General features: G+C 43.5%; 1 protein-coding gene and 1 long non-coding RNA gene across 3 annotated transcripts in view; one reads left to right on the forward strand and one right to left on the reverse strand.

Annotated features, from left to right (window-relative positions):
* Positions 1-1,721: 1,721 nt before the first annotated feature.
* LOC143440132 (uncharacterized) overlaps positions 1,722-27,070 on the forward strand; it is a 77,270-nt gene continuing 51,921 nt past the window's right edge. The window contains exon 1 of the long non-coding RNA XR_013108002.1: positions 1,722-2,192. This is a non-coding gene — a long non-coding RNA (uncharacterized LOC143440132). The remainder of the gene's footprint in view (positions 2,193-27,070) is intronic.
* Positions 15,119-25,722, reverse strand: LOC143440130 (histocompatibility antigen 60b-like). 2 transcript variants are annotated; one of them, XM_076926803.1, is made up of 7 exons: positions 25,626-25,722; positions 25,195-25,324; positions 22,599-22,802; positions 22,075-22,335; positions 21,185-21,423; positions 20,626-20,746; positions 15,119-19,728 (listed from the first exon to the last, which is right to left on the reverse strand). In XM_076926803.1, the coding sequence occupies exons 2-7, from the start codon at positions 25,283-25,285 to the stop codon at positions 19,694-19,696; spliced, it is 951 nt and encodes a 316-aa protein (XP_076782918.1). In that variant the 5' UTR covers positions 25,286-25,324; positions 25,626-25,722; the 3' UTR covers positions 15,119-19,693. The 2 variants fall into 2 exon arrangements, with proteins under 2 accessions (XP_076782918.1, XP_076782917.1); XM_076926802.1 differs by having other exon boundaries at positions 20,626-20,749.

Here is a 27,070-nt window from a genome sequence, read left to right on the forward strand (position 1 = left end):
TTTGGTTATTTTTTAATTCTACAACTTTATACTTAACTTCTTAGTCCTAATTTCAATTTGCTGGCTCTTCAGCCTTTTCTGACGTTACTGCCATGTCATATGGATGGAGGGACCCCTTAACCTCTTCATTCCCAGCCTGGGAGCATTTCATTTCTTTTTCTTGGCCAATTACTCTAGCTAGGACTTCTAGTGTCATATTAAGTACAGGTTGTGAGAGTGGGCACCCTCCTAGGCTCAGCTTCTCTTTGTTAACGATGCTGTTAGCTGTGTTACATTATATGTCTTGTGAGTATGTGGGTGTATGGACATGCTTTCCATCAGAGTGTGCTGAGTTTTGACCCCTTTTTCTGCATCTGCTGAGGGCTCATGAAACATTGCCCTTCATTTCCTTCATGTGCTGCATCGAATTTACCGCGGAACCTTTTTTAACTATGGTTGTCTCAGTGAGGGCAGGGTGCTCCAAGGATAAAGGAACCCGGGCCCACACTGAGTTGTTTCTCCTTCTCTGCTTTGCTTTTCTATTGTAGCTATACTTTATGTTTTTGGAGATTCTTGTCTTATCTTTTTATTTTTATCTTCTATTTTCCAGAGGTTACTTGGTTCTGCATTTCTATTTAGAGTGTGCATCAAGATGGCTGACTAGAAACCCTACTTATTTTGAATGTAAACATTTACTGTTTTTCATTTCCTTTTATCAGTCCCTTCAGCTGGTTGTGGTGACACACACTGGTAGGATTTGCTGAAGGAGGCAAAGGCGGGAGGATCACGAGTTCGAGGCCAGCCTGGGCTACACATTTAACCATTCTTTCTTTCACTTGTATATGGAACACTCATTTCCAGGGTTGGGTCTTTTGTATCAATTTCATCTTTTCTTTCTTTTGGCACTTCTCTGGAGCACGGAGGGAGGAAGGCTGAGGTCCCCAGCAGCAATGGCACAGTTGCATATTCATGGTTACCTTTGCATTATGCATTCTGAAACTGGCTGACTTCCACTTACATGCAGGGTGATACTTGCATTCTTGTGTTTTCAGTAAACAGTGAATGGTGGAACCTGCGCTCTGAGGGCTTGTTTACCATTAGCTCCCTGGCTTCTGCCCTCACTGACTTCACAGTGCCAAGAAAAGTAGGATTCTGTGGCTGAAGAGACAAAGTAATCACAAGGAAGTAACTTTTGGATTAAGACTGGAGTAGGAAGCTGTCCCCCTTAAAAACTAGTTTCTGTGTAACATACCTCATCTTCTAGTTAAACATTAATGTTCTACAGTCTAGAGCAGAGGGTCTCAGCCTGTAGGTCATGACCCCAAGGGAGTGGTTTGCATATCAGATATTAAATTCTAACAGTAGACAAAAACAGTTATGAAGTAGCAATGAAATAACTTTATGGTTGAGGGGTCACCACAACATGAGGATCTGTATTTCAGGGTCACAGCATTAGGAAGGCTGAGAACCGGTGCTCTAGAGCAGAGTGTGCTGTGTGTGGTGCGTTCACAGACTCAAGAAGCAGGACTTGATTTGGATTCTCAGATTTGAATGTCTGAAGCTCCCATGTGTCTGGAGCTCCCAGGTTACTCTGGAGAACCCCACATGACTTCTGAGTGATATGAGAGATGATTGAAATTGATACTTTATAAACACAGCCCTGCCCTACTTCCTGACCTTTTCATTAGTTGCAGACAGAAGTGTTAAGCTCTGAAGTGGTTTTTGCTGAGGAACACCTTCCTAAAGAAACAGAAGACATCTTAAAGCATTAGCAAAACTTTTGCCTGCTGCCACTTCGAGAGCCCTGAAGTAAGATCTCAGTGTATTACAGACAAGGTAGGGGCTGGAAATCAGCTGACCTGGGTCCTCTGCACAGTTGTCTCTTTAGCCTTGCTTCAAGCATTGCCTTCTCTGTGGGACAAAGCCCTCTGCCTTCATGGAAATGTCATTTGCTGCTTTTAACTGCTTACCTCTGACTGCAGCCCTCCCTTCAGAGGATAGGGGAGGAGGATCCTCACACTCAGGAAATGAGTAAACTTCCTGGGTCTAAGAAAGGGGAACTTAGAAGCTTGAGATGACCCTCCAAGGCTACAGACTGAGCAGGCTCTGGCCAACCCAGCTTCAGAGAAAATTCCAAACCTGTCCCTGCGGTTTCTGCTGTGCTGTTTCCGGAGTCACATGTTGAGGTGGGCTCTGCAGTGACATAGCTGTTGGTAAGTCACTCCAGCTCCTGTAAGTAACCTCTAACTCCTGTGAGCAACCCCAAAGAAAACTCAGTGGATCCCCAAGCTGGATGTTTGTGCAGTTGGTACTTTGGGCTGTCAAAAGTTCTATTTCTGGTATGTGGTGTGGTGTGTGTGTGTGTGTGTGTGTGTGTGTGTGTGTGCGCGCGCGCGTGCGTGCGCGCACGCACGTGCGTGCGTGCATGCACTGATGCATATCACTTGGTCAAAACTCTGATACAACCCTATTTATCAAAAGAAACAATTGGTTTGTTTGATCACACGTCTTAGTTTTACTCTCAGCAGACAGAGTGGAAGAGTATGAGAGGTGTTGTCTGCACAGCTCTGACATCCGGTGTGTGGATGCTGGCCTTTTTAAAAGATGCTCTGTGAATGAAGGGAAGAATGGGCATTAGAAAACCAACCAGGGATCTGGCCATTAGTCTGTGTGGAGAGGAGGTGCAGAACTCAGGATGGAAGCAGAAGTGGTGGTCTCAGGTCCTGCTTAAAGAATGGCACTAAGAGGCCCATGTATTGAAAACCAAACTGTCAGGAAGTAGCACTACTTAGAAGATGAGGAGGTGTGTCCTTGTTGGAGTAGGCGCGATCTAGTTGAGGAAGTGTGTCACTGAGTGTGGGCTCAGGTCAGTGTCTCTTTCTGTGCCCATGGATTCTGATGTAGAACTCACAGCTACTTCTCCAACACCATGTCTGCTGCATGCTGCCATATAGTCCCTGCTATACTTACAATGGACTAAACCTCTTACATTATAAGCTAGGCCCAATTCCTTTCCTTTGTAAGGTTGCCATGGTTTTGTAGTCTCTACACAGCAACAGAACCTTACTATGACAGCTTACAAATCTGCTGTTCTTGGAGGATAACATCCCCCTTTTGTGTCTCAGGGTGCTCAGCTGGGATTTTCCAGTCCTTCCCTTTTCTTACACTTAGCTCTTCATCATGTCTTTAGGAATCTGACTTCACCAGAAAGTCTTGAGAAGAGGGCCCATAGTCTCTAGTGAGAACCATGAATATAATAAACCCGAACACAGGGTCCAAGGTTGCCCTATGCCTAGCTCCCCATCAGCACTTGAGTTACGTCACCAGCTTGACTCCTGCAGTAGAGATAGCTTGCTTCTAGGTTCTGGTTGGCTCCGTCCACTAATGCTGACACTCTAGGTAGTCATCCCATAGCACTGGCATCTCCAGAATGCTGGAGTCTTCTGCTCCAAGCACATGTTCACCAGGAGCCTGCCCAGGGCTCTCTTCATGGACTCCAACACTGCAACACAGTGTCCAACCTCCACTGCTCTCCATGACCCCTTCACACCCTCAAAACTAGCACCACAAGACTGGCTCTTACACCCTTCTAGTTTGATGGTGAACAGATTTGGCAATGTCTGGAACAGCTTCTGTATACTGAGTGTCAGAAAACGCTTTCCAAATGATCTTACCTCAAAGGTGCCCCTTTCTTCCTGCTAATTTCTCAGCTCCAGCCGAACAGCATCCAGTATGCCAGCAAAGTAAACGTTTCACTAATTATTTCTGGAGTCTTGTTAATTACAGCTGATACTCTGATTCTTTCAGCCCCAACTAGCCAGAACCATTGGTCCTTAATTCAGATGACTTGGTAGCATCTGCTTCCCTAAACCTCACAAGCCAGACCTGCATTGTCTACACTGCTCTCAACATTCCTATCATCCAGGTCCTGAAGAATGGACCAGTTACCTCTCAGCACTCAATGGATTTTCTAGCCCACAGGTCCAAAGCCCTTCTACAAACCTCCCCAAACCCATGTCCAGGTCCCCTGCAGCAACACCACATGCTATCTTGGTACCAACTTGTCTTAGTTAGGGTTATTGTTGCTGTCATGAAATGTCATGACCAAAGGGATTTGGGAAGGAAAGGGGTTGTTTGGCTTATATTTGCAAATCATTATTTGTCCTTTGAAAGAAGTCAGGACAGCACTCAAAGACGGCAGGAACATGGAGGCAGGAGCTGATGCAGAGGCCATGGGTGGGCGATGCTTACTAGATTTCCCTTCATGGCTTCCCTTATAGAAAAGAATGACCATAATGGAGTCCACCTGGCCCCATTGATCACTAGTTAATAAAATGCCCTACAGGCTTGCCTCCAGCCTGATCTTATGGAAGCATTTTAAAACTGAGGTTCCCCCCCCCTCACATACAACATTAGCTTATGTCAAGTGAACATAAAACTACCAGCACATAACATATTTACCAGATGCCTTAGGTATTGCTGAATTACCTGGAATATTTGTGAGAAGTACGTGTGAGCACTTGTCACCAAGCCTCCATTGGTACATTGCTACAAATGATGTCATAACTGGCCATTACACTCCACAGTTATTTTAAAATGTGTTTATTCTGAAACATTGAACATTATTGTGAAGTTTTCTGTAGGACTTACCCTGTGTTTAATAATATTCAGGCTATGTTGGTTTTTTTTTTTTCAGAAATTTATTAGAGGACTAGAAAAAGGCTTAGCAGTTAGGAGCACTCTCTGTTCTTGGGGAGGAACTGGGTTCAGTTTTCTGTACTCCCAACCCTCTGTACCTCCTTCCATGGAATCTGCAAGCATCAGGTACACATGGCATGTACACACATATCCAGAGTCAAAACACTCATACACATTGAAAGTAAAAATTAGTCAGCCTTTTAACAATGCATGAGCACAGTGGTTATACAGCATAGTTGGTTTCACTGTGACATTTTCATGTATGTGTGCATAAGATACTTTGGTCACACAAACCCTTCAATCACCTCATGCCCCCTGCCCAGTCCTTCCACATCTCTGCTCTTACCAAGGACTTGCCCTCTACTTTCATGGATGCTTTTTAAATTCCTTTGACCCAGTGGCATTTGGGGTTATTTATAGAAGCGTGAGTGAGTAGTTATTTGCAGAAACATGGGCTCTATACTAGTGACAACATCAGTGAGCACAGTGTCTCTCCAGGTCCTGGGCCATTACATAATTAACTAATTAACTAATGCAGATAGATTATCAGGGATTGTAGAATCTCATAATAATATCCTCTGGATCCATGAAGAGATAACTGACAGGCCTGCTCTTGTGCAGGGATCATGGAAGATCTCAGAGCTGCTCAGAGTTCAACAGAGCAACAGTGAAGTCAGGCTTAAAGAACATCAGTTCACATCTTTCCACACTTCCTGATTTACATCCTTTCTTCCCCATCTTGGGAGGTGTATCCTGACTCTTGGATGGGGTAACATAGATGTTTGGTATATGCTTTTATCCCCCACATCTGTGGCTCACCCTCCTGGGACAATATTTTGGTGACCTGGTTGGGGAACTCTCCTGTGTCTCCTTTGGCCTCTCTTTTTTCCGTGGTTTGTGGCAGTAGATGGAGCAGTCCATGGGCTGCTGAAGATTTCTGTCTGGGGAGGTCTTGCAGTGAGATCCAAAGGTCTCCAGACTTCCAGTCTGAAAGTAATTAGCTCTTTACCCCAGCAGAGAAGTCTCAAAGTCATTGCTTAGCTTATAACCTGATATATCATGAACCTGACTAATGTGGGTGATTTAGAGTTCCAGGCCTCCAAACCACTTCTCAGACAGACCCATTTCTAGGGTCAACAGCCATTATTGCATGCAGCATGGAGGGTAGGAAGGCAGAGAGAGTAAATGGGCAGTCCTAATTGACTGTGTGAAAATAGCTTTGCATTGTTCTGGGAATGAATAGGGTAAGTGTCCCTGCATGGGTCATGTTAGGAGTGCATGCAAGTGAGGTGCTCACAAGCCTGTTTCAGTCAGTTCTCATGGTCTGAGCAGAAGAAAGTTTACTGAACTGGAAGTCAGACTCTCAATAGGTCAGTTTGGTTGCTGAAAAGATAGGTAAAGGCACTAGCTATGCAAGCATGAGGACCGGAATCCCCATCCCTAGGACCCAGTGGGACACCTACTGCAAGTCCCCTGCAGAACAACCTTCCAAGGACAGATGAAACCCCAATCTGCTCCTTAGCTCCTTGGGTACAAAATTTACTCTTCATGTATATGCAAATGCAAATAATAAAGACTATGAAGATGAATCCCACATGGATAAATATTTTCTCATACTGAAAATGGCTGGTTGTGGAAACTGGGTGGGTGATGGAAGCTGGGGCCCTTGATATCGATCATTAAAAGAGAAAATTGGGAAAATTCTGGATTAAGTTAAAAACACACGTCCATCAGCACCTTCTCTCTGCAGGCAGCCAAAGGGACTTTTGTATAAAAAATATTTTACAGAGTCTTCAGTAGAGTGAGGATTGGGAGTGATATACATGATGTCTTTACAGAACTCATTTCATTACAAAGAAAAGTTAATGTCCATCAAACAATTTGATGTATGTCCAGTGGATATAACTTTCTGGGTGTTGGGAAAATTGGTGGTGTTCAATTGTGCCAGAGAAAGATAATAAAGACCATCAAAGGGAAGATGGAGCTGGTGGAAGGGCAGCTATGCCTGAGCATGAGATCACTGGAAGTTTACAGTGATGCGCACAGACGTGAGGCTCAGTAGCAGGACATATAGAGCCTGGACCACTAGTTAATAGGGAACAAGGAAACACTGAGGTGTGAGAGGAAATGAGGATTCCTAGTGGTCATCACTGGCTCTCCAGACAGGAACACTACCCAGAAATCACTCAATCAATCTGTCAAATTAGATGAAGTGGCTTCTGATAATCTAGGTAATAGCTACTAGGCCTTTCTTTGTGCTACTTGAATTCATAGAGCCAATGACTGTATTTTGCTACGGAGATCTTCAGATCTTTTATTAGGCCCTCATCATTCTTCCATTCATTCACAATATCCCCTGGTACAAGGTTAATCAGTTTCCAGGACATAGTTGTTGTGTTGAAGATGACAAATAATTTGCACTGATAATGAATAGCCAGGAGGCACCAATGATTTGTCCTTGGCTGTGTTGAGAAAGCATGGTGGCCTGTAAAGTGGGGTAGCCTGCAAGTCACGGACAAAACCATCATTTTACTTCTTCACTTCACTGGTGATCATTTATCACCTCCTCAAAGGTAAAGTCTTTCTCCACAAGCTTATGTGTCAGTACTGTTGCCACACATCTTGCTCTACAATAGTTACCCATTGTGTAACCTGTGCCTGCAAGGTACCACAACTGCTCAGCTTCTTCACACCAACGCATTCACCATCACATTCCCAAATGCTCTCTCCTTCCTCCCTTGCCAATGTCTCTGCCTCTGTACTCTATCCCACACTTACCACTGCTCCTGGAGGTGTCCAGGTTGATGTTAGCCAACTTCTTTCTGAACTCCTGCCCCAAGTGTTCCAGCCATTGTGTCAAACACGTCCACACTTAAGTGGCATTCGCCATGTTTCCCAGGTTACCCAAAGGTATGGCCTTGTTTCCATTATCAAACCGAAGGAAGGCCATTCCATCCATTGAGCACTGTCCTTCACACCAGGGATGTCCAGGGGTGTATGAGCCTCAAAGTGAAGATGTAATAAGAGAGAGTGTATCTGTGAGAGAAACATGCAGGTGAGTTCCAAAGGGGAAGCAGACCATGTTCCTGTCACTCCAAGAATCCTTCTGAAGCACAAAAGGACAGGAAGACAAGTCTCTATTCAAGATGTCCACCAGGTCTCCATCTTTAATTCTGTGTCATCTGTGACTGTCTTATGTTGGTGAGACCCTGCAGATAGCAACCATGTCAGTAAGATGATTTATCACACAAGGACTCTTACTCACTTTCACCAAATGTTGAGGTATGAAATCTATGAAGAAGCAGAAGAGGGGATTGGTGCAGATTTAATGCCAGGATGGGTCACAGAAAATGATCCTCCCACTCAGTCAGTCAGTCATAACAATTGAAAAGAATTTAAAAGGCAACAAGTATAGCAGGGTGTGTGTGTGTGTGTGTGTGTGTGTGTGTCCCACTGAATGATAGCTAGAGAAGTTTAGGGCTGAGTCAGCAGGAAAAGAAGAAGAGGTTGTAGATCTGCAGTTTGGGGAGGGTTAGATACCTGTAGGGTAGACTAGGAAGCAAGCCTGTTATAATGCCCTGCTTTCCTCTAGATCCTCAGCCTGCACTGACACATGAGCTGACTAGAGCTGCCAAGAAAAAGCAAGACCCAAATAGCTCTGACTCAAAAAGAAACTTGCTGTTGTTCAGAGTATCTGGCCTGTCCCACAACAGACTCCGCCTCCAAACTTCCCACTTCCTCCTAGACACTTACCACTTCCGCCCCCCAAGCAATGTCTCTTGCCATCTCCATTAGGAGTTTCAGTTTGTTTTTCTAACTCTATCCAAGGCCTCTGTGCTCCACGTGTCTCTGGTCTCATTCAGTGAGACCCTGGTCTTCTTTCTTCCCACACTGCCATGATCAACCCTCTGCACTCACCTTCAGGGCTGGGGCAGCACAAGTGTATAAAGAATCCTGCAGGCAGAAAAGAGGATGCCTGCTGTGCAAGCCTTGTGCTTCACCTACCAGCAGCAGAGAGGACAGAAGGCAGGTTCTGTGGATTCCTACTTTCATCCTCTGCATCCTGTCTTCCAGCTTCAAATGAAACACAGCTTAAAGGCAGTGAAAGGATACACCAGTTTGTTTGTCATTCTGGTACCCTTGCCTCTCCAGCTACAGCAAACTCAGGAGAAAGTAAAGTTTCGGTTCTTTGTTTTTCCCATGTTCCCACACTCCTGAGGGAAACCCCATGTAAACACAATCGTCTCCTGTGCCCTTTGAGTTTGCTGCTAGATGTTTCCTGCTAGAGTGTCCTGATGGTTTTTTGAGTAATTGCTTGTGTACCGTTCAGTCTTCAGGGCCAGCTGTTACTTCTGTCTATGATATAATAGTTTTGTCTTCACCCTTCAGATACAGTTTTGTACAATGTAATATATGTTCACACAATAAAGTGTCCCAGACAGGGTTAGTTTAAATAGATTATATCAAAACAGGAGACCACCTGAATTTTGTTCTGCTTTCAATTCGTAAGATATTAACAAAAGTCACAAAATTGTTATTATAAATTGGACCTTATACAATCTTCTCCTAACATGAATCTCATACATACATTATCGACAGATGATTTAAGTTACATGTTAAATGCAGGTGCACACCAAGGCCAGACAATCCTCCCCACCTGGAGTTCCCACTTGTGGTGTTGTGAGCCACCTGTGTGTGCTGGCAACTGATTGAATCCTGATCCTCTGCAAGAGTTTAAGTGTCCTTAAATGCTGAGCCATCTCTGCAGCCCCTAAGGTACCAGGTGAAACGAATTCACTGACAACAGCCTTCTTTAACTAAATTAAGGAATTATTTATCACGATGGCTATTCTACTTGTATAGAGAAGAACTAAGTTTATGCCAGAAGTCTTTTCAGTTTTCTATTAGAACGTTTATAGACTTGAGTATGATTAATTTTGCTGTGTGATTTTTTTTAATTTCAAGTTTGTTGGTTTTGTTCCGTTATCTCTTTGATAAACTTCAAGTGGTTGTTTTTACCACACATTTCTCAAATCTAGGAATATATAATATTAATAATATCCCTTCTTCCTAATACACACACAGTAGATAGTATTTCCAGCTCCTTTCATAGTTTCGTACCCTTAAACATATACTGACGTGCTCCCTAGAGTATCAGAATGCTTCTTTATATGAAAATAGGACCTTGAAATAATGATTATGATATATGAAGAGGTCATCAAGAACCAGGGTGAGAGACAAACCTATCATAGCCATGTCCTTTTAAGAGCGAGAAAAACAGCAAACACGTATCTTAAAACAACGAAGCTATGAGTTATCGGCTATAAACTGAGGCATGCCAAGGATTATTTGCCACCACTAGAACAGAGGCAGAGGCAAGCAAGTATTTCTCCAAAGCCTTAAGGGAGCATGACCATGCTGACTCCTGGATCTCAGGTCTCTGCCTTCCAGGGCAGTGAGAGAATTCATTTCTGCTACTTTAAGCCAGTGTGCTTTTTGTAAGTTGTTAAATAAGCCCCAGGAAGCTAACACATTACATAAGAAAACCAAATACGGGATAGTAGCTGTATGAAGCAATTCATTAAGAACAGGCAGAATGGGATGGAGCAGAAACACCTCCAGGTGGTTTAATCCAGAGGGACAAATTCAAAATAAAAGAAAACAACAAACCCCAACTACTCTGAATTTGCAGTGAATGTCATGTCAGAGACTGAGGCAGGGGCATGATCTTACTCAAATTCTGCTCAGTTTATTTTTGAGACAATATCCCATTGGCCTGGGGCACACAGATCAGGCTAGACTGGCTGACTAGTGACCCCAGGGACTCAACTGTTTGTCTCAGCAGCACTAGGATTTCGGGTACATGCCGCCACCTTGGACATTCTTTACGTGGGATTTCGGGATATTACTCAGGTCTTCATGTTTGTGCATCAAACAGAATACCAACTGAGCCACCCTCCCAGCTTAAACCTCATGCCTATGTATTGCCTATTATCTATCCTTAGTTTTTAAGAAGGGGGTATTTAGTGAAAGAGTGATGCTAAGAAATGGAAAGGTGGAAATACACCAAAAAGCAATCAAACTGTGTTAGGTCTACACAATGTACACAGACATCATCAGAATTGGAAAGTAAATATAGTTGCTGGAAAAAATACTGACATACCATACTCTAAGGAACTCTGCTCAGTGTTACATTGTTCTAGTATAGTCAAGGTTATTCAAATCTCAGCAGAAATTTCAGAAGGATCCATCCCTAGATGAGGAGCTACAGGCAATCAATGGTTGCAGAGAAACATCTAATCCGTCTTCTCAAGGATGTCAGCTCCCGAAAGGTTATCTAGTTCCAAGAAGTCATACTTAAATAGTTATACTTGTGAGCAGAAATAAACAAGCTCTTAAATTGTATTTATAATATATATGTATATGTGTGTGTGTGTATATACATATATATAGTGTGTAGATATCTATAATATATATGACCCCAAACTGAATGAAGGTAATGGACTTTGGCTATGAAAAATGATGTGAAGCCACTTGCTTTCTACATTGTCTCTGCCGTGATAATTTTGTTTCAAGAGTGGATAATTTCATAAATATGTCTTCTAAAGAAAACATGAAAGTTACTATGAAGCTCAGTAGCTTAAGAATGTCTGTTGTAACTCTATAGGTGTTCAATGAGATGTAGACTTCGGATGTGGCTAATTCTGGTGTGTAGTGATATTTATTTTTATATTTTATTTACCTTTATGTATTCTTCTTTCATTCATCACATTCTGACTGCAGTTTGCTCTCCCTCCTCTTTTCCCAGGACCCTTCTCCCACTTCCCCTCTCCCCCAGATCCACTCTTCCTTCAGTTTCCTTCAGAAAAGCTCAGGCCTACCATGACTTTCAAGTTGCAATAAGACTAACCACTTCTTCTTATACTACGGCTGGGCAAGGCAACCCAGTATGAGGAAAAGGGTTCAAATATCAGGAAAAGGAGTCAGAGACAGCCCTCTTACACAGGGATAGAAGTTCCACAAGAACACCAAGCTATACAACCATAACTTGTATGGAGAAGTGTTAGGCCATGCCTGTGCATGCTCCATGATTATCTGTACAGTCTCTGTGAACCCCTCTAAGACTTGAATAGTTGATTCTTTGAGTTTTCTTCTGGTGGCCTTCACCTCCCTGGACCATACAATCATTCCTCACTCTTCCACAGGATCCCCCAAGGTCTGCCTAATGTTTGACTGAGGGTCTCTGCAACTGTTTCCATCAGTTGCTGGCTGAGGCATCTCTGATGATGGTAATTCTAGACCCCTGTCTGCAAGTATAGCAGAGTATTATTAGAAGTCTCATGGGTAGACTCCCTCTCACGGTCTGGGTCTCAAGCTGGTCCAGGCATGGGTTGGCCACTCCCTCCATTTCTGCTCCATCTTTTCCCCAGCATATCATGAAGGCAAAACAAATTTATGTCAAAGGTTTTGTGGCTGGGATAGCGTCCCAATCTCTCCATTAGAAGTCTTGCCTGGCTACAGGAGATGTTCAAGAACTTTCAGGTGTGCTATCAAGTCACTAATATGAGATCGCCCCAGTGTCTTTATGAAGGCACTTAGTGATACGAACTTTCCTCTTAGCACCATTTTCTCTGACTCGCAGAAGTCTGCATATGTTGTGCATTCATTTTCATTGAGTTCGAGAAACTAATTTATTTTTGCCTTGACCCAGTATTCATTTTGTAGAGAGTTGTTCAGTTTTCTTGAGCTTTTAGGCTTTCTGTTGTTTCTGTTGTTGTTAAAACCCAGCTCTAATCTATGGTGGTCTGATAGGACAAAGGGTGTTACTTCATTTTTCTTGTATCTGTTGAGACTTTCTTTGTGACTTAATATGTGGACACTTTTGGAGAAGGTTCCATCAAGTGCTGAGAAGAAGCACTTTATGTGTGGGAAAAAAAAAACTCGAGGTGGGGAGAGTCTGGCGACGGGGACAAAGTCGCACAGCAGTCCAGCAGCAGGGTCCCAGGCAGGCTTTCCACACCGCTGGAGGAGGGGCCCACATTCACACAGCCATTGCAGGTGGACCAGCAGCTTCATCGGCAAGGTTCAGAGTTTCAAAGGCTGGGAATCTGGCTGCAGGTGTAGGAAGGCCCAGGAGACATGTGGAGTCTGGTTTTCCAAAGCTTTTATTTTTCATGGCATGGTGAGTGGGTGTAGATGGTGCACGCTCCCCCCAAAAGTCAGGGGGCCTGGCTTTTTATAGGGAGAAGGAAAGGGGGCAGGAACAACTTAATTAGCTAAGCCTCCTGGCCTTTAGATAACTCATTAATATTTTAATCTCTGGAGGTGGAGACTTGCTAATCACGCCCTCTACCTGTGTGCTACTTGACTGAAGGTCTCAGGTTAAATGGAGTTACCTCGTCCAAGGCCCGACAGATATGTTCATTTGTGTTTGGGTGAAATGTTCTGTGATTTTTTGTTAGGTTCATTTGGTTCATAACATCATTTAGCTCCATTATTTCTCTGTATAGTTTAGAACTGTCCATTGGTGAGACTGGAGTGTTGAAGTCTCACACTATTAACACATGAGGTTCATTGTGTGGTTTAAGCTTTAGTCATGTTTCTTTTATAAATGTGTGTGCCTTTGCAAATGTGTGTGCCTTTGTAAATGTGTGTGCCTTTGTAAATGTGTGTGCCTTTGCATTTGGAGCATAGATGGTAAGGCTTGAAATGCCAACATGGTGGATTTTTCCTTTGGTGACTATGAGACATCCTTCCTTATCTCTGTTGAATAATTTTGGTTTTAAGTCTATTTTGTTAGAATAGCTTCACCAGCTTGCTTCTTAGATCCATTTGCAAAGAATATCTTTGTCCAATCCTTTACCCTGAGGTAACGTCTATCTGAGGTATGCAGCAGAAGAATGTTTTCACGTCCATTCTGTTAACCTGTGTCTTTTTAATGGGAAATTTAGTCCATTGATATTTATAGATAGTAATGAACAATGATTGCTAATTCCTGCTATTTTTTTGTCAGTAGTGGTGGTGGTGGTGGTAGGGTGTGTGTGTGTGTGTGTGTGTGTGTGTTTCCCATCTTTTGTTTTCCTGGTGTGAGATTATTTATTTCCTGCTTTTTTCATGGGTATAGTTAACCTCCTGGGATTTCAGGTTTTTTTTTTTTTTTTTTTTTTTTTGGTAATATCTTCTGTAACACTGGTTTCTGAATAAATATTGTTTAAAAGTTGAATTAGTAATGGGATAGCTTGTATTCTTTATCTATGGTGACTGAAAGTTTTGTGGGTATAGTAGTCTGTATCTATGGCCTGTTAGAGTTTTCAAGATATCTGTCCCTTCTGAAGCGGGACAGAAGTGTAAATACAAAAAGACCAAGAATAAAAAGCTTCCTACAGCCGTGGCATGAGGTTTCATAAAGGAAACACACAAGGTGTATGGAGCCTGCACTCATCCTTCCTCCCCTCATTGTCCTACAGGTTTATGCTAAATGTTGCTTTCAGTTTGCAGCAGTGAAATGACACACCTAGTGTTTGTGGTATGTGAGCCAACCCAAGGCCCTCTAATTACACAATGGCTTGGAAACTTGCTGCCCGAAATTCAGAAAAAAAAATAAATGTGACTCCTCCTATGTTTAGGTTAAGTTAGGAAGGAGGCCTGAGCGCTTTCCTGCCTTAAAGGTTTACAAAGTATACAAAGTATTACAAAGTTTAAACTGTATACAACGCTTCCAAAGAGAGTGTAGCCCAGGGAAAGCCTTCCTGGAGTAGCAAAATAGCCAACCACCTCCATGAAAGAACCCTTCCTTCAAAGGGTAAGAGACACTTTTATTCTGGAGGCAAAATGACCATGGCTAGGCTACGAGAGTGACCACACATTTAGTTTACACAGATTTTTATGTGGTATTTCTGTTTATTAACTTTTTGTATTGAAGAAACAAAGAAAGTCATAAATCAATAATCTTTCAAATAAATCTAAAGAGATATCACAGAGATGATTCTATTAATTTTGGCAAATCTCAACTCTGGGCCAGATGGTATCTCATAAAATTCTTAGCTTTTGGGTTGGGTCTCTTCATGCATTTTGAGGACATATCTAATAGTCACAAAAATGTTAGGTCACAAATAGACTTAGGCTATAAATGGTTCCTAAAGGGATCAAAGATGGTCCAAGAAAATATGTCTGGGGACCTGTGGCATTGCAGCATCTCCAGCCACTGAGGACTGCACAGTTACTTAGCTTTTGTGGGTACACGTTTTTCTAGGAACTCCTGTTCACACATGTGAGGTTTCTCTGTCTTTTTGTGTCCTGGCCCAGTTGTTTGCCTGTGTATTTGATTAGATATAACATTTTCCACCTACAGAGAGATGCTATGTGGTATCCGTACAAGATAATGTCTCTCAAAGGGTTTAACTTAAATTGGCTGATAAGCAAGAGAATATACAAGCTTATTTCAAAATTCTTTTAATTCATAGGATACAAGCAATTCTAACACACTGGATTATTTTAAATTTGTGGAAAAGCACATCAAGTAATGACAATGTAACACATGATCATATTGTACATCTAATCCCAATTTGTAAAAGGCAACACATGAGGAGGGATGCTGTGTTCAGAGTTTTATACTTTTAGGAAAACAAGAAGCCTAAATTACATCATCACTTAAGAAAGGAAGGAAGCAGGCCCTATCCCCCAACCCTCCCTCCCCACCCCCAAATCCTAATGTCAGTAAGCATTTCTGATGACTAGAATGTACTTGTTAGTAAGAAAGATTTGTAAGATAAAGTAATTTCACCCTACAGGGTTTCTAAAGGACTTTAAAAAGGCAAAAGGTTCTGTAGGTTTGAGGCTGTTGATTTAAAACTGTATGGTACAAAAATTAAAACTTGTTTAATTACATTTGTAGTTTGTCAAGATTATTGCTTGTAATTTCTTCTGAGTTTGTCAAGCATTCAACTTCAGAACCATGGAGTCTTGTCAAGTCAAGATCGATTTAGAATTTGTTTTGGTCCATATGTATTCATCAGAAGTGTCGAATCTTTTGATGTTGAGACACAAAGTGATCTCCTAATTCATGCCTGAGGACCTTAAAATCTACTTTGAAAAATATATTTGCAAAACTGCCTCAATATATTTTTAAGAAGTTTCAGCATTTAATTTGGCCACATTCATAGGTGTCTTGTGGTGTGAGTTGGTCACTTATGAAAGCTGTGTAACAGACTAAAACCACTATTTGTTCTTTAAGACTGGTTAACTGAATTTCTGAGTTTTGAATAGTCACATTTAGAGGCTTAAAACAGTGAGGATCAAGGGCTGGGCTGACAGCCAGGATTTTCACCTTCACCCCAGGTTGGCCATGTCTGTGCATAGAAGACAGTGGGATAACTCTAAAAAGATATGACAGCTTCAGAGAGGATGTGGGGACCCCAGAGTTTGAGTATTGGGTCATTTCATAGAAAAATTCCCTTGTTCAGAAGATGACATGTGAAGGAAAACAAAAGACAAGTCTTCCCTGAAACTCTCCTACACTCCTGAAAGTAACCACTAAGGAGATACAACTGCCAACAACACAAGGAAGCTGGTACCATCTACATGGTCTTAAAGACCCACCCAAAAATATAGCTGCAAATAATATAAACTTGAAAATCTATCAGCTGCAACCAGGATTCTCATCAGGATCTGGTCCAACTGGGAGAAATCAAGATCCTAACCCCCTCCACATTCTAATTAATCCTCATCTATGACCCTGAATTATTCCCAATTCTAAGTTTATCAACCCCTTTGCTGTCTATACAATAGATTTTTCCTCTGCACCGACCCCTCCCTAGATGAAGTGACCCTTGTGTGTCAGTAGTGACTGAGACTGATGCTCAAGCCTGTCACTAAATACTAGGAGAGGTACAGCTCACACTCTGACTCCACATTGCAGGATAGTTTCCAGTTATTAACCAGGCTGTTCAACTTCTCCTAAGTTTCTTCCCTAAGATGCAAGGCCACGGGAACCAGCTCCTGTCAGGTTTTGTTCATCCCCCCGCCTGACTACTGTAGTCATGATAAGGCTGCCACTGTGGAATCATCTGAGGGAAGAGCTCTCTACCAGCAAACATTCCTGGGAGCATTGTGGAGACATTTACTCATTCTTTCAGTGACAGTTCATTGTGCCTGCTCACAACCTACTTCTGGTTTAATTCTGTGGTGTCTTTAGCTGGTCTCTCTTAATCCTCCAGTGTCATTTCTATCTTCTAGATTAGAAGCCACTAAGATTGAGATAGTGTTGTGGCAGGGCTATCCATCACTACCATCTACACCAACACCTATCTGTCAGCACTGAGGACCACTTGACTTCTGAGTGATGTCAAAGTCTAACCTCCAACCTCATGCAATAACTGTCCTTTTCTTCTCTAAAATGTAGGCTGATCTCTTCTTAAATTTTATAGTCCCATGACCCTATGAGAGCTCAGCATCCCCAGACAGGGCTCTCACTACCCCATTCTCAGCAATGCAGCCCTTGCAAAAGGAAGCAGTCTGCATCACTTATATATGGCAAAATCTGCCCATCTTTCAGGACCTCAATGCAGATTCAAAGGATCCCCCCTCGAAAATGAAATCAAAATGTTCTTTTTTAATAACCAGAGTAGAATGCTTAGAGTATAACTCAGTTCCTCCTGATACCTCAAAATTAGAAGGTGAATCTTATGCACCCCTCAAACCAGAGGTCAGTCGTTGAACACTGGTTCTATAAGACTTATTGTCTAAGAAGACACGACCTGTTCCCTTCTTATCTATTCAAATATGAACATTAAAATGGCCCAGAAGACAAGGCCACATAATATCTCATTATTAGTACTAAAAAAAAACTTTATTTCCTCTCAGGAATATTGCCTCTGGAGAAGTCACTAGCTGTGTTTTGGTCCACAGTGTTTGTCTTTTTCCTGTGTATACACACATGTGTGTAAGCTTGTTCATATACTCATAGTATGGAGACTACCATTGAATGTCACTCCTCAGGACACTATGTGCACTGTGTCTTAAGCTAGTCTGTACTGAAACTCACGAACTGAACTACTCTAGCTGAGGAGGAAGCCCCAGAGATGCACTTGTCTCACTCTGTCCCACACTGGGATTACAAGCATGTGCCATCACAGTGTGCATGGGTTCTGAGGAGGGGACTCAGGACTTCGTGCTTGTAACAGGTCCTGAGCTTATGGCTGAGCTGTCTCGATGTCCCTTATTCCTCACTAAAACCTTTATATCCTTTTTGGCCACTGAATGTAACATTTCTGTACCTGTGCCAGGCCACTTTGCAGTTCCTGGCATGGCAGTGCCATCTAGTCTAAGAATGTTACCATTATCTGTGGTACTCAGGGTCCCTAGGGGCAACACTGAGGATTTATCTTTTCTTAGTCTGTTACTCATGTTTCTTACACAAGCTATCAATTTTCTTAGTTTTCTTTCACACACCATAATTGATAATATAATATAATTTTATAACCATCTTATGTATAAATGATGTGTGATCTGAGGTTTGCTCTCTTCTCTTCCTGCTACATTATTTATTTTTCCTCACCCAGTCCCCGAGAGAGGCTGAGGGAAGGCTCCCCTGTTCCTGAACCTTGGTCAGATCTCACCCTGAAGAGTGTGAGCCAGGCACTGGGTCAATGACGCAAGCTTAGACTCTTGACCAGGGTTTTGTAGGAATGCTAAATTTTCCTTCCATCACTAGACATTGCATTTTTTGAACAATAATTGTTTATTTCCAATTTCTTTGCCAATGGCCTGTTTACTCCCTGGATGGTTATACTATAGTGAGTGAAATCCTGAGTGAGTGAGCTATGCCAGGAAAACAGCTGCTCACATGTGTATCTTAATTTACCAAATTCATCCAATGCACTGTCTGTAATGGCCACATTGTTCTAATTACCACTGGCGATTGGCCAAATTATACCACTCTTACTTCTGTCTTAATTACCATATAAACTCTCATATCACACATTGTACACCACACAGTTATCATATGCCCTTAGATCACAGAATGGCTGCAAAAGAGTGAATGAGTTGCCATTAGAGTTTAAGAAGACCAGACTGGAGGCCGAGACAGAAGATTCTAGTCACACAGACAGATTCAATGCAGGTGGTTAGAGGAGCTGACAAGGTAGCTAGTGGAGAGCTGCAGGGCTGCAGGGCTACACCAGGCCTCAGGACTGAGTGACCTGCAGAGGTGAGGTGCAGGACCCCAGGATCCAGCAGGTGAGATGCAGACCCACAGTTGCTTGGAGCAGCAGGTAAGCTGTCAGACAGTGACTCAAGGAGGAGACATTAGTGGTGTGGATGGAGCTGAAGCCTAAGGATGGTCAGGAGTCCTCTGCCTGCAGGTTCCTTGACACACAAAGAGACAGATGGCAAGTTTGTGGAGGATGTGACCATTGCAGAGTTAGGTGGCCTCTTCAGGGATCCAGGTGAGGATGAGCTAAATTCTCAAACTGGTTGTCTGATATGATTTGATATGCACATGTGCTCCCTGCTTCCAACCTACTTTGATAAGTGTATAGGTGACATATTTTTACCTTTAAGATTAAGTTAATTACCAACCTTTGCATCATGGGTGGTCCTGGGCTGACAAGTGTTAGTGTGAAAAGTGAGGTGTCATGTCACCAAACATCTGCCTTGCACTCCAAAGGGAGCCATCTTCTCCTTGTAAAACAAAGTCACCCAGGGCAAGCCCTTGTTTTGCACTGTGATGAATAATTTAGAGCTGGGCCCGGCTTGGTCTCCACAACACTACCATCCAATAAGAAAGAAAAAGGAACAGAGCAGAAGAAAGTGCCTGAAGCAGCAGCCTAGTGCACTCTGATGCCCTGGTGAGTGGAGGTCTGTTGGTCATCAGTCTCCTGGATTCCCACCTGTCTGGTCCAAAGTGAACAGCACAGATTTCTGAGACGCCATCAGAATCACATTTGCTTCTTGTGCTGATGATGTCACAGGCAGTGTTCAAGAGTCACCTGACACAGCTGGTGATGAGGACTGCAGATCAGACTACAGAGGAAGAGGAGCAGCAGGGAGCACCTATGACAAAAGGGATGTGGATTACAGTGTGTTCCTCAGCATCAGCTGCAACACCCACTCTACTTCCTTTGTCAGACACTCCCCCACATCACAGAGCAAGGGATCCACTGCCCAATCCTTTTCACTTTCATTTTTCTTTCTAGATCTTTTTCCCACAAGATCAGGTAAAATGGCGCTTCAGATGTCTCTGGAGTTGTAATTCAAATACAGCAAAAATTGTGAATAAAAAATAAAACATAAAATAAATCAAAAAACATGAATTTATCAGCAAATATAAAAGGTCAGCAAATTACACCTGTGTTTCTGTCTTTGCTGGCCTTTTAGTTTTCATTTTTGTATTTTTAGCAGACAAGGCTTCACTTTATCCTCCAAGCTGACCCTAAGCTTAGTATGTAATTTACAACAAGCTTGAACTCTTGTGGCAATCCTCCTGCCTCAGTTTTCCATGTACTGGAATTATAGGTCTGCTGAAATATACAGGTAGATTTAAAACATTTTATGAAGTAAAAGTTATTAAAAATACTTATATTGACTTATATATCTGGTGTGTTACCTGACAATAAATGTACCAACCATTCTTATTTGGAAAAATTTTAGGTCATATATAAAATATGTAGAACATTGGCATTCTTCATCACAATGACAGTGGCATCTTCAACACAAATTTCATTGTGACTCTTCTATTTATATGGCAAGGGCCAACAATGTCAGTGGTGGGCACTCAGCTCACTTTACCTATGCACACACAGGTGACCTCAGCTTCAGAGGACAGAGACATAGGAATCATAGTTCCACATGCACTGAATTGTGACTAAGTAGAGTGAGCAAGTTACATGAATGGATTTTGTTGTTTTCTCTGTTCTTTTGACAAGATGTAACTATGCAGCCCAGGCTGACCTTGAACTTGGTGATCCTTCAGCATCAGCCTCCTGATTACAGGACTGTCCCACGATGGCAACTCTTTGACTAGTCTGCTCATTCTGATCATTTTGTCCCAAGGGCTGTCGTAATCCAGGAGCTGCTAATGAACAGACTTGGCCTTAGGTATAAGAATTAATGCACTGGATCAAGCCATTGGCTAAAAGCAAACAGACTTTAGTCACAGCCTGGGGAAAGGTTTTGTTGGATATGAGGAGGGATCACCTCATTTCAGGTTTTCTTGTATCTTATTTGGATCCTTGGTCCTTGGATTCTCTGTCCTCTCATGAGGACTTTCCTGTTTCACCCTTCCTCTCACTACAGAGGTGTGCAGACTCTGCCTGCCTCCTGTGCCCAACAGTAGTCATCTCCAACATTACTGTGGAGTGGGGGGTCGATATTAACTAAGAAGGTATCATTTTAGTGGACAGATAGCCACTGTGATGGACAGGCTTTGAGAATTTTGGGACCCACCTCCCACATCCTTACCCAACCAATACAACCAAGGAAAAGAGTGAGAGCCCAGCCTGTCCCTTACCTTTTTTTTCTTTAGCATCTTGTTAAAACAAAAGATGGCCATGGAGATTACGAACAGTCCACCAACAATACCAATCACTGTCACAGTGATACTCAGACTCTGGGTGCCAAAAGTAACTTGGGTGATATTTGCTGTAGGTTGATTGTGGGTGCCATATGTAGGCTGGGTGGTATTCACTATAGGATGCATCTGAGTGGCATATGTAGGCTGGGTGGTATCCAGCATCTTCATTGTTGATCCTTAAAAAGTCAGAAAAAAATGTGGATATAACTAGAAACATCACACCTCCATCATTAACTCTTTCTCTCTGGGCAGCCCGAGGAACTGATGTGGATAACTTTTTTCCCAGACCTTAGATCGAATGATGAATAGGATGTGTGTGTAACATGTGCTGACAGAGTTTATTTTACTATCAAATAGAGCACATGTCAATTGAACTATAAAACATGTGCCATGTTTACTGTGGTTAGAACTTTATGGAAGTTGGCATCATTGGTGGTGTTTAATTGTGCCAGGGAAAGATAATGAAACCTTCAAATGTGATCTTGGAGCTGGTGGAAGGGCAGCTATGCCTGAGGATGAGAAGGCTGGAAGTTTACAGTGATGCACACAGACTTGGGGCTCATTAGCAGGCCATGTAGAGCCTGGACCACTGGTTAATAGGGAATGAGAAAGAGGGGCAGGTTGGATGACAAAGAGAAATCTTCATGGCCATCACTTGATCCGAAGACAGGAAGACCACCAATGAACCACTCACTCAGTCGAGCAAATTTTCCATTGTGTACACATGCTCACATCCATATAAGGAAGTCATCAGCCTTTTAAAGAGAATTGCTATGCCTTTCCCACCCTGTGGACCTTTGCCTGTAATAACCTACCTAACTACTTACTTGGCATTTCTCTGGAGTGTGTCGGTTTCTTGAGGCAGCTAGTGAAATCTCCCGTGGAGAGTTTCCTAAGATTTTGGGATAGTTCCCTGTTGTTCTCCCATTTCTTCATGGTCTTGATGGCATTAGAATGACTCTCTCTCCAGGTGTTGTTTGGATAAAAGTAGAAGGAATACTGTTCATCGATGGTGAAGGCCCAAAGTCCACCAATGAATTCTCCTTGATTATATTGAGATTGTATGGTGACCTGCAAGGAGTGATCACCTGCAAATGACACACAATATCATCTTCCACCCTTTATAGAACCATCACCTCCTCAGTGGTCCAGTCTTTCTCTGCACACTTAGGATCTGTATTCTTTCCTCCCTGGCTTGCTGTTTCTTGCACACTGGGTACCAGGTACCTCAAGGTTGGGTCAATAGTTAGCTCTTTAATGCAGATGCATCCACAACCCCCTTCTTACGTGAGCTCTGTTCTTCCTCGTTCTTATTTATAGTCTCTATCTTTGCATTCTGTCTCACACTTACCCTCGGTTTTGAATCGCTCTGATTCCAGGTTTGTCATCGTATCAAAAGTATCTTTCAGGCTTTGGTACAAATCAGCACACACCTCAGTGGCATTTCCCTTCTGTTTTTCATAATCAAAATAAAAGAGAGGCTTTCCATTCACTGAGCACTGTCCAGTTGAGGCACGATGCTTGACAATGAAGTTGCAACTTAGAGAGTCTGGACCTGTGAGAGAAACATGCAGGTGAGGTCCAAAGTGGGATCAGGGGTCCATAGGAGTCATGGTTTTCTAGCACTCAGAATCTCTCTGACAGGAAAAGGTTCAGGAAGAGAAGCCTCTAATCAAGAGGTCCAGCAGCTTCTGGATCCTCAATTCTGCACCACCCTTAACGGTCTTACGTTAGTAGGACTCCTCAAGTGTACATAGTGTCACCAGGAAGATTTATCTTGTAAGTGCTTTATCAAGTACTGAAGTATAAAATATGTCAGATAGCATTTATGTTCCTGGGGATGAAAATCTAACTGAATACACAGGGGAAAGGGAGGCACCATAGAACACATGGTAAATCCAACATGGAGCCTGGAGGATGGCTGCAGCTTGGCATGGAAGGGAAGCTGCCAGCTGTGAGCTCAGTGCTCATCCGTGTTCCCACTGGGCCCCTTCATACAACACTGTTGGACATCTGATCTCAGGTTCTCCCATGTTACACCACACACATCATCCATTCTCAAGGAGAGATCTCTGTCTGCTTCTGACCTGCTTGAAGCCCAATCTATCTCCTCTTAAGTCTATGTTTCCCAGCATACTTAATGGCCCCTGATTTTCCAGACTTTCACTAACAGCTGAAGAGGTCACAATACCCTAGAGCTATCCTGTTAAGCAGACTGCAAAAAGAAGCCGGCCAGATCAAGTGAATGTGTGTGTATTTACTGTCCTGTGTTTTTGTGAGCACTGACATCCAAAATTTAAAACTATTTTATAAAAGGAACATTTAACAAGTTTTTATTATGATTACACTAAAAAAATGCTAAAAAAATATATAAACAACTTCTATCTCTTTCCCTCCCCAAAATGTTTGCTTTGAGGTAAACTGATGCAGGATTGGTGACTCCTTTCCTGTTCTCTTCCAGCTTCTTCTTCCTTTCCCCTCTCTGCCTGTTCCACCTGTTCTCCTCCCATCTCTGTGGTTTCCCCTACTGTAATTTCTCTATCCTAACACTCCTAAGGCTTGAATTATTCCTGGAGAGGCTGGGATTCCTACTCACTAAGCAGACCCACCAGGAGATTTAGAGAAGATGAACCTGAGCCCTCTGAATTTGTGATTGTGAACCAAAGGACACAACCTTGGCACTTAGGTGGATCAGCATGGAATACACATTAGCTCTCTGTAAGAAAAACCCACCTAGAAGTTTCATTAAGGGAGACTGTTTTGCTAAATGAGAAACAGTGAATACTGCAGGATATTTAAAGAAAGCATGCCGGACTTCAAATTTGGGCCAATAAAAAATAATCATAATGATATCAAATGTCTTTGAAGGAAGTATTGACACATAGACCTGCAGGGTTCAGTAAGGGAAATGTTTTTATAATGACTTACAGAAGTGCCACAGCAGTGCTGTCTAGACAAGCTCTCTAAGATGCTTGGGACTCAAGTAGGCTAGACAGGCTTGCCAGGGACCCAGGCCTGTCTTGCATCGGACCACCTTGTCCTGACTATGAAAGCACACAGCACCAAGCCCAGCTCTTTAACTGGACCAAGTCCAGGGATCAAATCAGGTTCTCGTTGTGAAGCCCAAGGTTCTCGTTCTGGTTGTGAAGCAGGTACTTTATAACCTCGGCTTTCTCATGATGCTTTGGACACATGGGACTTTGAGTGGTCAGCAAACTGCCAGAATTCTCTGGAGAGATTGCATTGAAGCTGACCCTGGTGTCACACACCTGTAATCTCAGCACTTGCTACCAAAGGAGAGAAGGGATTGTTTCAGATGCTATAGGGTGGGAAATAGTGTGAAGCCTTACCCTAAAATAAAACAAATGAAGGAAAGAAGGGAAAGAAAAAAGAGGGAAAAAATAAACTGAAGACATGGGTGCTGTGGCTGCCTTGTCCTGGTATCTGCAGGAGAAGTACCATGGGAGTGTGGGTGGGGAGGTGGGAAAGAAAGTTCAAGGGCAAAGAGGTCAGGGAATGATGCAGAGCTTGTGAGGAATCCCCAGGAAGGCAGTCTTCAGAGCACAGCCTGCCTTAGGTCCAGGCCAGCTATGTGAGCCTCTCTCCTGGAGGGGTCTAGAACTGTGCCCAGCATATGCAGTCCTGGAGACTGGGCTTTAACTTCCTAAGGACCACAGTGGTGCTGAGGATACACCAAGCACTCCCTTCTGCCTGCTGTGATCTTCATCCATGTAGGCCCTCCTGCCCTCCCGCCTTAACTTTGTCCATAACTTTTTCGATCCACTGCAGCCTGGGGTGGGCGAGGGGTTGAGCCAAGCAGAGCCAGGGTGAAGGGGAGAAGCAGCTCAGGAGCTTCCTGGCAGCCCAGGACTGCAAGAACTTCCTGACTTAGCCAGGTCCTTGTTCAGAGCCCCATCCCCCCCTCCACGTAAACCCTGGGAACTCACCAGTTGACAGCGTGGTCCCCAGAAAATTCAGCAGAACCAAAAGGCTCCGATTCAGGGAAAGACTGCCCGTGCTGGTTGCTCTCTTTGCCATGTTCCTTCCTGAGCCCGGCTACCTAAGATGTGACCAGAGCTGCGGAGAAAATCAAGAAATCTTCAGTACCGCCCCGCAGAGGACCCAGTTCAGAGAACTGGGAAAGTTCCGGGCACCTGGGCTGTGAATTCAGGACTTCCCGTGCTCCTGCCAGGCTGCTTCCTAGTCCACCCTTTCCTACTTGTCTCTGGAGATCCCTCCAGGACCTCGTGGCTCTGGTCCTTGTCCCTCGGACCGAGGTCCCTGTCACCAGAGGGCCGGTGGAGTAGGCGACTATGAACTGAGTACTGAAGACACTTTCGCAGGGCTCCCATCCCCGCGGTCCCTTCATCTCACTCACCTGCAGCTGTGCCCTCAGCGTCCCTTGGGAACAGAGGAAAGAAACAATACTGTGGGCGCCTTCAGCACCTACTGTGCAAACTGCGATCCGAATCAGGAAAATTTATACCGGACGCGCACCAGTTTCCGCCAGGGAGATAGATGCCCCGCCCACGCATGAATCACACAGTCCTATGCGGTCCTCACTTGTTTGTCCTCACGGGAGTAGGCGCCCCGAGTGTTTGTTCTAGCAGTTTCCTCTGCTTCTCCTCCTCCTGGGGACATAGCCTCAGGCTCCCTCAGACTTAATCTAGCTCTTTCTCACTTTCTCTGTCTCTTTTCTTCTCTGTACCACACTCATTTGTCATTCCAGGTCCCTATCCCATGACCCCCTGATGCACATGCTCTACTTCTTTGTTGCCCTGCTGTTTGCTACTGTTGCCCCTCCCCCAATGCTTCCTAGTCACCCCCTCTCCACGACTTCACCCCCATTTCCTTCCTTCTACTATCCCTATGGAAGACAATTACTATCTTGTGGGGCAGGAGGGCTATGCTTTTCCCCTTAGCTCTGTCACACTTAGAGACAGTAATTCTGTTAGTAGCCCTGGCTGTCCTGGAACTCACTCAGTAGACCAGGCTGGCCTCAGAGATCAACCTGCATATATCTATAGAGTGCTGGGATTAAAGCCATGTGTCACCATGCTTGGTGCTCAAAACTCTAACTGTGGTTTCAGGGAATTAGATGCAGGCTTCTGCCCTTCTTGGGCACTGATTGCACTCACATGCTACACACACACACACACACACACTGACAGAGAGAGAGAGAGAGAGAGAGAGAGAGAGAGAGAGAGAGAGAGAGAGAGAGAGAGAGAGATACACATGAGACAAAAATGAACGGACATTTTTCTTTCTGTTTGAGATTCTTCTGCATAAGATCCTGCCCAGATCCTTGGTAGAAAATGTAAATCACTTTTTTAAAGTGTGTTTTTACAGCTGAATTGTATGTTCATAAAGGTGTGTGTGTGTGTGTGTGTGTGTGTGTGTGTGCATGTGTGTGTGTGTTTGCAGGTACTGTATATTTATGAAGGTACTGGCATGTGTATGGGAGTTGTCAGGTGAGTGGATGTACATACAGGACAGAGATTAAGTTTGGGTGAAGATTCACTGGTGCCATTCAACTTGTGAGTTATTCCAGGTAAAGAACTTAAGATGCTCACTGCTGGTCTGTGTGGGATGAGCAACAGCTAATGACAGCCACTGATGAGTGTGACAGACCCCCTATGCAGTGCACTCTCCTCACACACTGGCTTGGGAACTTCCTGCAGGGAGCTCAGAGCAGCTGTCTCTCCTGGGTGCTGAGGCTGATCTACCTGGCTGAGGTGTGCAAGTCTCTCCTATGGAAACACTCCAATGAAACCTTCACTCACCTCTGTCCTTTGAGTTTCTTGCTAAAATGCTCACAACTGT

Source organism: Arvicanthis niloticus, chromosome 28 (assembly GCF_011762505.2).
Source record: "Arvicanthis niloticus isolate mArvNil1 chromosome 28, mArvNil1.pat.X, whole genome shotgun sequence".
NCBI classification, from domain to species: Eukaryota; Metazoa; Chordata; class Mammalia; order Rodentia; family Muridae; genus Arvicanthis; species Arvicanthis niloticus.